A 15,990-nucleotide genomic window follows, 5' to 3' on the forward strand; every position below is an offset into this window, starting at 1 on the left:
GAGTTCAACAGTGAGGCAAAGGGTAAAGCTTGCATGGTGGTATTTCAAACATCGATAAAATGGTGAAGGTTACAGTCAACACTCCTGATATCATACAGCACTGATGGAAAGTCAATGCAGACTGTGTTCTGACTGCAATTTGCCTCTACTATATTCACACATAGCAAGAGGTCCTGCTGACGAAACCTGGTCACTAGTTGTGATATGGTCTATGTATATGTATTAACATAAAACAAAATGCTACTCACTTAATGACATTTAAAACCTCAATAACCTGATCCTGGGCTATTTTTCCAACTCTGTTTCTACTACGACTCCCTGTGATTCAGCCACCCTCTCCACTGTTTATTCTCTGCTTTTTCTGGAATTGCAATCCTTATGCATTTACTCAAATGAGAGTCAGCTTGGCATAATGGAAAGAGCACTGAACTCAGGTAGCCTGAGTGGGAAACATAGTTTAAATAAGTTAAGTGAGTGAGTTCTGGCCGGTGTGCTCAGTGGTGAGAGTGTGGGTCCCCACACAGAAAGTTCAATTCTTTTTTTTTTAAATATATTTTATTGATTTTTCACAGAGAGAAAGGGAAAGAGACAGAGAGCTAGAAACATCGACGAGAGAGAAACATTGATCAGCTGCCTCCTGCACACCCCCCACTGGGGATGTGCCCGCAACCAAGGTACGTGCCCTTGACTGGAATCGAAACCGGGACCCTTCAGTCTGCAGGCCGACGCTCTATCCACTGAGCCAAACCGGTTTCGGCGAAAGTTCAATTCTTGGTCAAGGGCATGTGCCTGGGTTGTAGTTCGAAACCCAGCCCCCAGTTGGGGTGCTTGCAAAAGACAACCAGACACATCGATGTTTCTCTCTCTCTCTCTCTTTCTCTCTTTTTCTCTCTCTTCCTCTCTCTCTCTCTCTCTCTCTCTCTCTCTCTCTCTCTCTCTTTCTCTCTCTTTCTCTCTCTTCCTCTCTCTCTCTCTCTCTCTCTCTCTCTCTCTCTCTTTCTCTCTCTCTCTCTCTCTCTCTCTCTCTCTCTCTCTCTCTTTTTCTCTCTCTCCACCCTCTTCTCTCCCTTCCACTATCTCTAAAAATCAATGGTAAAATATCCTCAGGTGAGGATTAATAAACAAGGTAAGTTAATTATGCAATATAATGTTTATGTAATTTTGAGCCTTTAGTTTAACATCTGTAAAATAAACTTCCCACTGTGCAATAGTTTTAAGAGTAATGTAGGAAATGGAGAGAACATACACAGATAAGGCACTCAGTAAAGTCTTCCCATCTTTTCTGAGTATGCATATCTCATTCACCCTTCAAGATGTATCTCAGATTATACTTTTGTGTAAGGTGTCCACTGGTTGCCTCCCCTGGGATGCAATCTTTACCTCTTCTAAATTCCCAGCTTACTTTGCCCTTATCTATCATATGGAGAAAACATCTTTCTATTTGTTTAGGATGGGGCCTCAAACTGAGATTCATATTATGGCATGTGTACAGATAAAGGGCAGAGAACTCCCCTGGGTGTCTGCACACACGTGTTGCTCCGCATGGGGGCTACTCTTTGGGCTAGAAAGACGTGTAACCTTGGGCCCTTCCCAATTCCCTATACCCAATTTTGTATTCTGGTGTTCTTTTTCTTGAAGTGGGCCCCAGATTGTATTGGTGTCAGTTCCCACAAAGCCTGATTAGAAACTGGGGAGAACAAGGGAGATAAGGTCAGTGGAGAGACCTAGAGCTGAAGGAGTTCAATGGATGAAGGACATCATGAGATTGGGAACAAGCATTTGGGGTCTGGATAACAAAGTGTGGCCTATTTGGAAGTGTGTCCATAATTCATAACTACTCTGGCAATATGAGGATTAGCAGTGATGGAGGTAGGTACCCACAGTACTCTTGAGTACTCTTGGCAAGGCATTCAGCATTCTCTTAATAGACACTGACATTGGTAGCAACTTCTCACCAAGTCAAACACCCCTCTTCAGAGAGATCACCTTTACAAACCCTCCACCAGACTCAGTCTCATCTATCCGTATTTGAAACACTTGTCACTATCCAAAATCATCTTATTTACCTTTCCTAATCACATTCTTTCTCTCTCTCTCTCTCTCTCTCTCTCTCTCTCTCTCTCACACACACACACACACACACACACACACACACACACACACAAGTGCTAAGGATTAGGGGCCTTTCCTGTTGTATTCATCACTTATCCCCAGAAGAAAGTGAATACTTGGCTTAGAGGAGATGCTCAATAAGTATCTGGGGAATGAATGATGGTGATACCTTCTTAAGGAGCTTTATAAAAAGAAGATGATGATAAGGGCAGGCTAATGAGGAGAAGGAAAGGCAGGGTAGATGCCTTATAGCAGGGGTCCTCAAACTTTTTAAACAGGAGGCCAGTTCACTGTCCCTCAGACCGTTGGAGGGCTGGACTATAGTTTTAAAAAAACTATGAACAAATTCCTATGCACACTGCACATATCTTATTTTGAAGTAAAAAAACAAAACGGCAAAAACACCCGCATGTGGCCCACGGGCCGTAGTTTGAGGATGCCTGCCTTATAGTAACTGAAGCTCACAACCCAGGGAAGTACTCCTCTGGTTTTCCTAGAAATGTCTGGAGTAGGTAGTAGGTAGGAGATTCAGTCATTGTTGGCTAGAGAGGACTGGGAGCAATCTATATATATAAAAGCCCAGTGACCGGATGGCAGAACGACTAGAACAACCTGTGGCTATGACGTGCACTGCGGCAGCCAACCAGCCTGATCCAGGCCACTATCGGGTCCCCCCAACCCCCGGCTGGCCCAGCCCCTGATTGGCCCCCGATACCCTGATCGGGGGCAGGGCCAGCTGGCCAATTACCTGTGGTTCCTCCCCACATCGGCTCAGCCCAATGGGTTCCTATCGAAACCAGCTGGCCAGACCCCACCCATGCACAAATTCGTGCACTGGGCTCTAGTTATGTTATAAATGTACTTGAGTTATTTTTATGGGTTTTATCTTTTCTTTTAGGGTCTTAGAAGAAGTTGGGACACATCTTAAAATTACCCAAAGGACCTAATATAGGGTCTTGCAAAAATTAAAGAATTAAATTTAAATTAAAGAACAAAAAGTTATCTGATCCTGTTCCATGTAAATAATCTGTGTGTTACAAAACAAACAAACAACAAAAAAACTCCAACATCATAAACTAGAAATTCTCAGTCATTAACGGTGCTGGAATTTTTCAGTACACTGTAAGGTCTAAAGGATTTCTATTGGAAACTCCTAAGAAGGCATCCATTAGAAGGTGAGTCTAAAATATCTCTTTTTGCCACAAAATGACATGGTACACAAACTCAAAGAAGTAAATCTGGTAACTTAATAATCCCAAACATTTACAAAAATGCAAGTCAGGCCCATCAATAATTATTGGCAAATTGTACACCATGCAAATGCTTTGCAACCATTCAAAAGGAGGCCTGTTGTGAGTGGCTGCCTCAGTTGCCCTAGCTGGAAATTTCTCTCAGTCTCTTGGGTTTTGTTGAGTTGGTCTGATGGGACATAAAATTACACGGCAGGCCTAGTGAATGTGTAGTTTACCTGTTCATGCTCTTCCAGCAGGGTCTCCCACTGGGTGTCATGTCGAGTTAGCCTAGTTAACAAGCTGCAGAAACCAGAATTATTTACTAGAGAGTCTCCCTCAAAAGACAATCAATAACTTTAAAAAGGGGGGGGGGGCAGGGAATCTGGAAATTTGTGGTAATCCAATTTTTTAAATTTACTCTTTTATGATCATGTTTATGAAGGAGTTTTATATTACACACAGCTAATATTTTTTTTTCAGAATTAGTTTCAAAAACTCCTTAAAGTCTATTTGAATGTGAGTGCATGTGGTTTTTTAAAAGAAAAAAAGCAGGGAAGAAGGGTGAGAGAGAACCAGAAAGACAGAAAAATTGAACATATGTGCACAATGAGTAAGAGTTGGTGGAAAAGTTAATACTAAGTGACTTGTCCTTTATTTTGTGAATCTGAGTGATGCCAAAATGGGCAGGCAAAATAATTGCATGATGTGGCAATTAATACTTTAACTAGAGACAAAAGGGTCAACTTCGTTTTCTAATTGACCTGATTAGAAAAGAAAATAAAAATCTCAAATTGCATTACAATTAAATTTGAATGCAATTTTATACTCTCTACACTTAGCAAAAAAATAAATAAATAAATTATTTAGTCTCCAGAAGATCTCAAAAATAAAATGTATTCTAATTCTCCTTCTGCTGTCTTCCATTCTCCTGAACAAGGAGCTTACAGTTGGAGCCAATTTGTTTTGCCATTCACAGTATTTCAAATTCTTGGAGAGAAGAGGTTTTTTCTGCCAAGATTCACACCAAAGCAACTTGATAGTCTTGCCCAAGAAGGATCGAATGAGAAAGTAGACAACAATGAGAATGGTGCAATGTGCCCTTCTCCGCAGCCAGTCAAGTGCAAAGAAATCTATGCTGTTGCACTTGTGAGTCTTTTCAAATGTGCAGAGAAAACAGCTGAGCACAGAGCTTCTGGGCTGCAGCTCCGCCTCACTAGCCATTTGTTTTCCATCTAAAACTCTGGAGGGGAGAAAGAAAAGGCAAGCATTGCCATCCCACCCCTCCTTTTTAAATGGGGTAGCCCAAGGCTAATAAGCTAAGCAACTTGTTTTGGCTAGACACTCCTCATCTCCATATGGAATTGCTTGTGTGAGTTGTTGGATTATTATGTGGTCAAAGAGAGGATGTCAGACCAAAAAAAATCTCAGCACTTTCCTTTTCTCTCGTATAAATCTGCTTTCAAGGCTGAAGTCCTGCATGAATTGCCTAAATTCGTTGACATCACAGGACATCACATAACCAACATATTTAATAGGTTTGAAGGCATGCCTCTTAAATTAGGCTAAATTTGCTGATAAATCCACCATATCTAAACCTGCCTACTCTAAACCTCGCCTGGGGCCGTCTTTATAAAGAAGGCATATTTTCACTGAACCAAACAAAATCTTAATTACATATTTGCTTACCATGGACCACCATTTGGCTTCTGTTCCTGACAAAAGGTGGGAAGTGAGTGGGTTAATGTGGTCTATTTCACAGAAATCGATCTGAAGAGATATATAAAAGGGGGAGAAACACTCCCAAATTTTCAGGTAAGGTTAGGTAATTTTGAGTTTAGCAGACTTGGTTATTTGGCATTCTTTATACCACGTCTAACTAGGGAAATGTATAAAAAATATATAAATATATAGTTTTCTAATAAGAGATTAATCTGCGATGGGTCTCATCAATGATTCAGCAGGCTTCTGTGACAGGCACTGTTAATTCATTCACTCATTCATTTAACCATCTATTCAGAAAACATACATTGAACAGTTTCTACATGCTAATCACTGAGCTAGGTACTGGGGATATAAATATAGTCATGGTACCATCAAGTTCATTTCCAGTGTGTGTCTGCTTTGCCTACTCAGACTGAGTAACTACCCATGATGCCAACTTCTCAGAGAGATTCTATATAGTCAAGGGCCACTGCTATACATTTCATCTTCCATTTCAAAGCTCAGAAAAATGTGCAAGTGTACATGTAGATCATAAGATAGGTGTCCACACATTTTTTTTTCTGTTTTGCTGTGCAAACCTTTTGCGTGAAATATAAGCTACATAGAGAAAAAGTGCAAAAGTATTTGTACAAGTTAATAAGTCATTGTAAAGCAAACACCCATATGCTGGGGTTCTTGTCCCATCATTACAAAGGGTTCAGCAATCTGGAGAAAGGAGCTGATGCGTAGATTCAAGAAGGAGTCCAAAGATGAAAGATAGTTTTGGAAGGCATTGGGGGCCAGAGGAGCTTCAGCTAAAGGAGCTAAAGACTCTCTTTGTCTCGGGACCCCTTGCTATTTATTAACACAATTTGTCCTAAGGCAAGGTGGAGATATACACTTCAAAGGGTAAGGTTTACAGAAGCATTGTCAGATTGTGGAATAGCCTACAGCTGTTCAGGTGTTTGGCTAACAGGAGGCAACAACATGTAGATTAAGAAGCCCTGAGCTGTCTGGCAGTAGATAATCATCCTATTCAGGTTTGGGGAAATGTCCTATTCAGGTTTGGGGGAAATGCTTTTTAGCCATCTCAGATGATTCAGCCCTGCTGACATGCTGGAATTGGCTTCTGGCACTCATAAACTCCACTCAGGCTGAGATAGAACATTATGAACTCCATAGAAACAACCTCTCTCCTCCATGTGTTCCTTCAGAATCAAAACCCCTTTATTCCTCTAGAAGTGGCCATAACCCTGACTTTTGAACTTTACATGAGTAGAATCATACTGTATGTTTTCTTTTGCATTTGCTACTTTTGCTTAATAATATATTTTTAAAATTAATCCAGGATGTTGCATGTAGTTCTAGTTTGTTTATTTTCATTGCTGCATAGTATTTCATTGTATGAACTTAATATAATTTATTTAGCTATCCTACTGTTGGGTTGCCTCCAGCTGTTTGACTATTACAAATATTGCTACTAAGAGTGGAATTGTTGAATTATAGTGCATGCTTAGAGTCAACTTTAATATATGTTACCAAACTGTATTTAAAATTGAATGAATGAAATTTACCTTCTGACACAGCTTGAGATTTCCTGTTGTTCAAATGCTCACCAACATTGGTATTGTCAGACTTTTAAATTTTTAACAAATCTGAAGGGTGCAATTTGTTTTCTTACACCACCTTTCAAAGGTTGTGTAATTCTACTAACCATATTTCGTTCTCTAAGCCATTGGGAATGTATTTTTGTACATGACATGTGAAGAATCCAATTTTATTTCTTATATGGATGCCCAATTCCCAATGTTCCATATATGGAAAGCCCTTATTTCTCCACTGATCTGCCATGTCACATCTGTCATATATCAAATGTCCATCCATACATTAATCCCTTTATCTGCCCTCTCTTTTTCTATTCCTTGCCAATTATTTTAAATCTTGATATCTAGAATAACAGGTTCCCCTACCTTGTCTTCCTTCTTCAACATCTTAGCTACTCTTAGCCCTTTATATTTCCATATATATTTTAGATTTAGCTGTCAAGTCCAAAAAATTCCTCCTAGAATTTAATTTATTTTACATTTGAGGGAGCTATAGAAAAGCCTCAGAGTCTATGCCCCACTTCCGGACAAAGCTGGAAGCCAATCACACCTCTAGAAGGCCCAGTAGGGAGGGGCTAAGGACTTGGCTATGGCCGCCTCACAGTGTAACTCCTCATGCCTTCATTCTCCCACAGGGGATGATCCCAAGAGTACTCCTCAGTAAACACCCGAAGTACAAACCTATCTCTGAACCTGCTTCCCATTGAAGCCAATCTGACACAGATTAAACACAATTGGATTTAAGTGTTTTTTTTCCTCTGCCCGTCATGCTATTTCTAACTCTAAAATCCATGGAGTTTCTGAATACCGTATACTCCATCAGGAAATACTATACAATACTGCTCCCTGTCAAGGAACAAACTGCAGCAAAATAAGATGCACAATGGGCTAAATTCCACAAACATCACTAACTTGACTATCCACCTCATCATGCAGAAGCTGCTCACAAAGATTGGCAATGTTTGCTCCAAACCAGAACCAATACATGATGTTGCTTCTTTGATAGCCATATCCCAAGCATCTGGAAATCAAGCAATGAATGAACATAGGAGTGCTGGCTCTGGCTTGTCCACGTAATGATTCATTAATAACCTTTTATGCATCCTTCTAACTCTTTATTCTACCAATGTAGAAGTTTAGTACCCCTGAGATGTATGCTTCCATCATGGATCACTGATAACAATGATAAGCTAAGAGGGGAACCTAGCAATTACAGTGTAGTACCAAAAGGCAGATGGTGAAAAGAAAGGATGTAATACTGGCTAGGAGGCTAATCCTAATTGTCAAGGGAAACATTTTATAATGAACACACAATGGGAATTGTTTAGTTGGAACCAGCAGATTTCTGAAATACCTCTTTATGTGATGACATCTAGTGATAAGAAGTTATGAAAGTTACTGCAACGCTGAACAAGCAGGACTATCATGCTGCAATATCCTTTAAATAAATGCTGTTGCTGCTCAAGTACTCCAGGGTCACCTTTTGTTGCCTGAAACAAGAATCTTGACAGAATTGTGTATACTAACACGATAATAAAATGACTCACTGGGCTCAAAATGTAAAAATATGATAAACTTTTCCTTCTTAATTTGTAGAACAAAAATCTTTAGGTTAACTATATTAGATGTGCCAGAAATGCTGAGGTTAAGATCACAATTTTGACCCTGTTTTACATAACTTCCCCCGATCGAGTTACAGTCCCCAGAGTTTTACTAATTTGTCCAAATTCACTTCTATTCTCATACTGCTTAACATTCCTAAATGGATTCCAAAATAATATATTTTCTCTCTTTTTTAAAAACTTTTTGTAAATTTACTACTTCTTAACCTTTCTAACTTCGTATATATCATTATCTGATAATGAAAGTGTACATTACAAAGTGATAGTTTATTTAAGTGGAAAATATGTCAGCAACCGCATGTAAGCAACTAAAATCTTTATTTTTCCGCAGAGGCAAAGGTTTTCTCAGTATTTACTGAAACATGCAGATATCAGATAACTGTCTCAGGCCCAATAATCATCAGCGACAGAGTAGATTATCCCTGTGCTAATCATTCTATTCCCAGCCAAATGGTTTGTTAATTTACCTGATGGCCAGTGTTCTGATTATGATCTCTTGACATATGCTTGAATTTGATGAAATTCTAATCATTGTTATACATTAGATAGTTAATTTACTGAGCATGCTGTTATAAAATTCCCCACTCTAAAACTCTATTTTCAAGTTAGTGGGTCATAAGTTTAAGGTCTGATATTGGTAGTAGATATTCTAAATTTAAACCAAATTGACAAACTAGATGTTGATAAATCACCAGGATCCAGTGACCTCTGTCTAACAACTTTTGGGGAAAACTCACAGGGAAATTATTGAACTCGTGGATCAGTCTATAACCTGTCATTCTAAAGACTCTGGGCCAGAGGTCAGTCAGATTGCTAATGTAATCACACCTCTTGGTGCATAATGTTTGAAGTAATAAGTGATTTCATTAATGGGACTGTTTATAAAATAAATACATAACAGTCAAGCAGTCTTCTGTTAAACTGTGAGTAAGTAGTTATTCTATTTAATATGAGGAAAATCACCAAAAACAGCACCCACCTAAAAATAAAACAACCAAAAAACCTAATGGCCCAAAGAATGAATAAAAAAATGTGGATTTATAGAAATAAAGTCCCCTTTAAACAACAAAACACTATCATCTTATGTCAATTCTGAAATTTATAAGTATAGTCCAATTCCAAACAAAAGACAGTTATAATATTTTATTAAATAGCCAGAATAATTCTTTTTAATAACAATTTTACTAAAGTATATTTTACATATTTACTCATTTCAAGTGCACAATCCAATGATTTTAGTTAATCTTACTGAATGGTGAAGCCATGGACCTAAGTCAGTTTAAAACATTCCATCACCCTAGTAAGATTCCTCATGTTCATGTTCAATCAATTCTCTTTTCAACCCTCCCCTCAGCCTCCATGTAGCCACTAATCTACTTTCTGTCTCTATAAATTTGCCTTATCTAGACATTTCATATGACTGTAATCATACATTATAAGATCATGAGTCTGACTCTTTTCACTGAGTATGTTTTAGAGGGTCATCCTCGATGTAGCATGTGCCAATAGTTTATTCCTATTAATTGCTGAATAATATTTCATTGTCTGAATATAGATACCAAAATAACTGAGATTACCATGTTAAAAGAGCCAACTTCTTTTACAATTGTAAAAGATGAAGGACTCATCCAAATGACATTATCAATTTATAATAAAATAAACAATGTAATATTATTACAGGAAATGCCAAACATAGCAATGGAGAAAATTATAATATTTAGACCTAAAATGCAGTATTAATAAAAACTTAATATATGGTAAGAATGGCACCTCAAATCAGTGAGGAAGAGAATTGATTAATCAGTAAGTGGTATTCAGACAACTGGCCATAATAAAAGTAATCTTAAATTCTAATTGCATATCTGAAACCATACAATGAAATTAATCCCAAAAGGTTTAAATATTCAAATATAAAAAGTGACACACCATATACACAATAGGTGAATATTTATACATAGCCTCACAGAAAAGGTAGACACCATAAAGCAAAAGGCTTAATACATCAAATTTTTGAAACATATGCATGATCTAAATCATATAAACAGTAAATGACAAAAAGAATAAATATTTACCAACTATAAATGCCTATAAATGGTTCCTACTTCAACATATAACATTTAAAAAGTGCTTGCAACACACTGAGAAATTCAACCATAATGCAAAATATATTAAATAACTATACAAGTAAATAAGCAAGAAATGACAGAGAAAGAGCCAGTAGGAATAATTTCAACCTTATAGTGAAAGTGCAAAGTAGGACCATAATGAAGTATGTATGAAATAAAATTTAATATTGGAAAGGATTTTTTAATGCTAATCCCTAGAACTATCCAGGATGTAGGCAACACCCACTCTCATATTTTCTTGGTGATAGTGTAAACTGAGACAACCTCTATGAAGGACAAGCAGGAAAAAATGCACAAAAGCTATAAAATGATGCATATTGTCACGAGCAATTCACTCCTGGTATCCTAGGGGGAGTTTACAATATCAAAATCGAAAAGCACTAGAATACCTAGCAATAAGAGATTACTCAATATATTATAATAAATGCATAACTTTAATTTTCTTCAGCTAGCAAAATGATGAGACAGCATTATGTGGAATGACATGAAACATTGCTAAAATATTATTTTAAAAAAGCAGATTTTAGAATAGTTTTTGTTATATGATCCCATTTTTGTTTTAGAAAACGAAATAGAACTTTTAAAAATAGAGATAAGTGGTAGTGAGAGACTGAATTAGTAGTGATTATGATCATCATAACTCTTACTGATGGGAAGGTAATGAATAGATTTAGATTAAAATACAAAATTATTTGGCTCATTTGTATTTTCCATATTTTCTACAAAAGACAGGTATTACTTCTATCAACAACTGTTATTTTTAATAAAATATTATTTAAAAGTATATTAACTATCTTGGCTAAGTGAAATCATAGTAAATAATTAGCTTAATGGGAGTTGTATTACCAGTATAATCAAAGCCTTCCACTGGATATCGCATCGGGTGTAAATAAGCATATAAAAAAGATTCATTAAAATTTAAAAATATATTTAGATAGAATTGTGCACCAATGATCTTGTTCTTACCTCTTTTTGCTCTTCCTGTAACTGGCTCCCACCCATGGATTTTTACTATATTCTTCTCTGCCATTTATTTGCCCGAGTTTTCACAATGATGGATTCAGTTTCCTCACTGAGAAAACCGATAGGAAGAAAATCTTTCAGCCCTGACTCCCCTCAGATTATTCCCCTCTCTCGTTCTTTCCATCAAACTTCTTGGAAGAATGTGCCCCGCGTTCTGCTGACTTCTACAGCTTGTATTCATTCTCAGCCCTTTGCAGTCTGGCCTCAGTCCCAAATGTTCTGAAGCACCTTTTGTCACCAAGTTTACAAATGCTCTTCTAAATGCCAAATACTTTCCAAAAGCTCTTCCCAGGCCTCCAGGGTACCGACCTTCTCTTAAACATTTACATTCCCCACAAGCCCCAAGCACAGTCTTTTTGGTAAATTCACCTCTGGGGCCAGACATCTTTCTAGTGACCAGAGATACAAACCAGCAACAGAAGAAGAAACAGAAAGCATCCCTGCTCGCATTGAGTTTGTATGCAGTAACCTCAACATCTCCTTTGTTGTGCTGTAATTGCCTCCACTTATCTCTCCTGTTATACAGAGGATTAAATGAGATAATATATATAAAACATCTGGCACACAGACTGCAATTCAAACTAAGAGCTTGCATTTCAAAAATGTTTTAACTTGGGAATCACACTTTGTTGCCACCTGACTGACCCTACCATGTTTCTGTTTTATATCTAATTTATTTAATGCTTTCCTATGTTTCAGCACAGAGTTGGGTCCTGGCGCTATAGAGATAAATACTAGACAATCTTTGCCCCCAGTGGGCTCACTGTCATGTTGATGGCAAAAGAAGAGCTATAATGCAGCATAAGAAACATGGTTACAGCCCTAGCCAGTGTTGCTCAGTGGGCTGGACAATATCCTAAGCATCAAATGGTTGCTAGTTCAATTCCTGGATTGTGAGCTCAATCACTGGTAAGGGGTGTGCAAAAGGCAGCTGATCAATGTTTCTCTCCCTTCCTTTCTCTCTAAAAATCAGTTTTAAATATTTCTTAAAAAAAAAAAGAAGTGTGATTATGGAGTAATCCATCTTACAGATATGAGCTGATGCTTAAGCTTTTAAAATCTAGTGAACTCTCAAACACACACACACACACACACACACGCGCGCGCGCGCGTGCATGCCATTGTATCTATATAAACAGGTATATACATAATATGAGTATTTAGATCAGCATCTTCAATAATACTTGGAAGAATCTAAGGTATAAACAGATGCACATATCAAACATTTTGTACCACCCAAAAGAGCAAAATAAATTTTCATCCATGATATGGGTCACCAGTACTTAAAACAGCTAGGTTTTTCATTCAAGATGGCAATTCAGAAGATATATATAGAATGACAATGGAAAAATCACAAATACCAATGTGCATATTTGTAGGATTTTAGATACTTTATTCCTTCAGGATTTCTAAGGTTTTAGAGAAGCAGAATTTGGAGGGATTATGTCTGCCATGTCTGCATTCAGAGTGAGACATTACAACCTATTTAACAGCTATAATGAAAGTATATTTAGAGACATGAATAGTTGAAGATACATAAATCTAATATTTTTTGAAAACTCAATAGGTTCAATACTATTTATTCTAAAGGGAAAAGGAAAGTCTTTCTCAAATCCTCATGACTATTTTGTACCCCGTCAGAGAAATTTCAGTTACTTCCTGGGCCTAAGGCTGATAATAAGTTTTTCTTTACACTCCAACCATGAGATAGATTACGCAGCACGGCCATAATTTGGCAGATAAAACACATCAGCAATATACACATGTGTGCAAGTGTGTGTGGGGGGGTCACATACGTGTGTGAGTACAGGCAAACGTGCCTAAGTTTCCTGAGGACAGAGCCTGGGTCTTATTTTTCTTTATATCCTCAGTACTTTTCTCATAGTAGGCACTTATTAAAAGTGAATCAATAATTAAGCAAGTGAATAGATGGGTGAATATACAACTGGTATGTGTGGCAAGGAAGATATAGTGTTCCATCACTTCAATATTAAAATAAACATGAATTCAACCACTTGTGGATATCTTAGTAAAAGCCATAGGTGAGAGAGAGAGAGAATGGGGTCTAACAAGCCTGAAATATTTGTTGCCTCTAGGAGTTTCTTAAATTTGCAGCACTGATTAAACCAAGCCTTTGTCTTTCATACATTCGGTTATAATTCGGGGACGACTCTCAATCTACTTTATGTAGGGGTACCATCATTGGTTTCCACAAGTACATTTTGAAAACAAATAAGCATCTTCGTTGAATAGATTTTATCTTTCACCATGGTTTCCCTTTTCCACATTTTTGAACTTTTCTCTCTTTTCCACATTTCTAACTTTGCAAAGATGGACAGAAAATTTTAAAATACATTTGTAAAAATAAATAAAAAAAGGTTTTTGCTACAATCAGTATGAATTAAAATTTTTAAAACACTAATTTGTTGAGCATTTAGCTTCACGATGTCTGCTGAAGTTAGTTTCAACTTGATTGTCATCACTGACTTACAAAAGAACTTTCCAGAAACAATGGCTACAAGTGAGGAGAAGGAGGACAAAAAGATAAGAAAGACTATGAACAAGAAAAAAGTGGAAAATGCCTTGAGCATTACTCAGTGCCCATCTGTCTAGCATGACTCAATTATATGCATGAAAACATGTGTGGTTTGTAGGATCATTAACGAGAAAGCAGTGGCTCTTTAAGATTCCAGCCGTAAACAGTGTGTAGGAGACTTTCTGCATATCTTCCAGGAATCATTAGAACAAAAGATGATGCTTTTTAAAAACTCAGACATCACTGGGGATTTTTCAAGATTTACTTGAGAAACATAAACTGTGAGGTAGTCAGTTTGCAATTAGTCCCAAAGCCAGTGAGTTTAAGTTTATTGAGTTCTGTACATTACATCTACCAAGGATGCTGGCAGCACTGATTCTGTCCCTGTGAAGGCTACAGCACTCACAAAGCTCCAGTGACATGTCATGGTCTCCTGTTATTATCCTGGCTGCCCGTGTGCCTGTATCTCAAACCACCTCCTCGCCTTGCCAACCTGGCCACCTGGAGCGATGATGTTGCTTTAGTATCACATTTGAACCCAAGTGGGAGAGCAAAACGAGCCCCCATCCATGGATGGTTTCGCTTGGATACAAAATACCAGCTCAAATAAAATGGCACTACGAACAGCACACATCACTGTAAACAAATACTGCCTCCTCGCCTGGTGTAAAACATCCACAGATAAGACTAAGACTATCAAGCACAGCTTTGGGACATTCTTTTGTCCCCTTCATCTTTAAGCTCAGTGCTCAATCCAATTATCCACCAATTTAGGTTCTGTTTCTGATTTATGTACACTAGGGTGGGAGGGTTGTTGTTCTAAAAATATTTTTGGTATGATAAGTGGAAAATGTCAGCTCATAAGCTAAGATTACCTCCAAATAAATGTGTTAAACAAAATCCACAAGCTATGGCTGCAAGGACACTTGGCACAGAAGAAAGTTGAAATATGTTTTATCATAAGGAATTGACATTATTAATAAGATTATTTACATTCTTTCTCACCATTTAGGTTGAGAATGTCCAATTTGTGCATTTTCCACCAATTTATTCTGTTAAGTGTAAAGTATTTCCCCAGAAAAAGCATTTCTAAAAGATTCTTGAAATTGCCTTCTGTAGTCTCCTTCCTCACTGTAGCTAAATATAAAATTCATACACTGTGTAACTAAAATGCTAGATTCTTTCCATAATTCATATTGATTTTTGCATAAAATGCCTATTCTGAGCTGAGAACTACATAATCAAACACAACCATCAGTTTCTGATGCTAAACAAAATTATCCCTTTGGGGGGATTTATTCACACCTTCTCTGGAGATAAAGAAAAAAAAATAATCATCACACTTCCTGAAACATTATAGCTTTACATTAGATAAAATAGACACCTCTATCTGGAGTCAATTTCCATGTCAGGTAAATCAAACAGTCATAGCTCCACAGTAAAGGACTAAATTTCATCTGTAAGTCAAATTTCTAGACAGTTCCTGAGGCTTTTTCAAGCCTTCAAATATTCAGAGAAGAAGGTGGTCATGAAGGAGCTTATAAAAAGCAATGTTTGCCCTAGCTGGTATGGCTCAGTGGATAGATCATGGGCCCCACGCATCAAAGGGTTGTAGGTTCAATTCCCAGTCAAGGGTACATACCTGGGTTGCAGGCTTGATCTCCAGCATAAGGGAGGTAACCAATCGATGTGTCTCTCTCACATCAATGTTTGTCTCTCTCTCTCATTCTCTCATCTCTCTCCCTCCATCCTTCCCTCTTTTCCATTCTCTCTAAAAATCAATGGAAAAAATATCCTCGGGTGAGGATTAACAAAAAAACACACAAACAAAACAAAAAAGTTAAGGTTTTTTCTAGGGATAGTTTCTCTAGTATTAGCCCGATGCTTTCCCTTTCCTGTTTGTCCCTCCCTAAAACAAACCGAGACTGCCAAATTAATCTCCAGGAGAATTCCTCTTCTTAGAAGGTGTACTCCTTCCTAAAACCCTATCACTTCTTTTCTTTCCCACCCTAAGTCACTTTGGGGAACAATACA

General features: G+C 37.6%; 1 protein-coding gene across 7 annotated transcripts in view; it reads right to left on the reverse strand.

The window, feature by feature from the left end:
* LOC307098381 (uncharacterized protein) overlaps window positions 1-11,817 on the reverse strand; it is a 183,051-nt gene extending 171,234 nt beyond the window's left edge. For all 7 annotated transcript variants that reach the window (XR_013813431.1, XR_013813432.1, XR_013813433.1 and 4 more), the window contains exon 1: window positions 11,364-11,817. Coding sequence is in view for 2 of the 7 variants with exons in the window: in XM_079769098.1 (XP_079625224.1) it covers window positions 11,364-11,399 (36 nt within the window). In the remaining 5 variants the exon portion in view is untranslated. The remainder of the gene's footprint in view (window positions 1-11,363) is intronic.
* Between the last annotated feature and the right edge of the window lie 4,173 nt (window positions 11,818-15,990).

This window comes from Cnephaeus nilssonii, assembly GCF_951640355.1.
Source record: "Cnephaeus nilssonii genome assembly, chromosome: 4".
Taxonomy (NCBI): Eukaryota; Metazoa; Chordata; class Mammalia; order Chiroptera; family Vespertilionidae; genus Cnephaeus; species Cnephaeus nilssonii.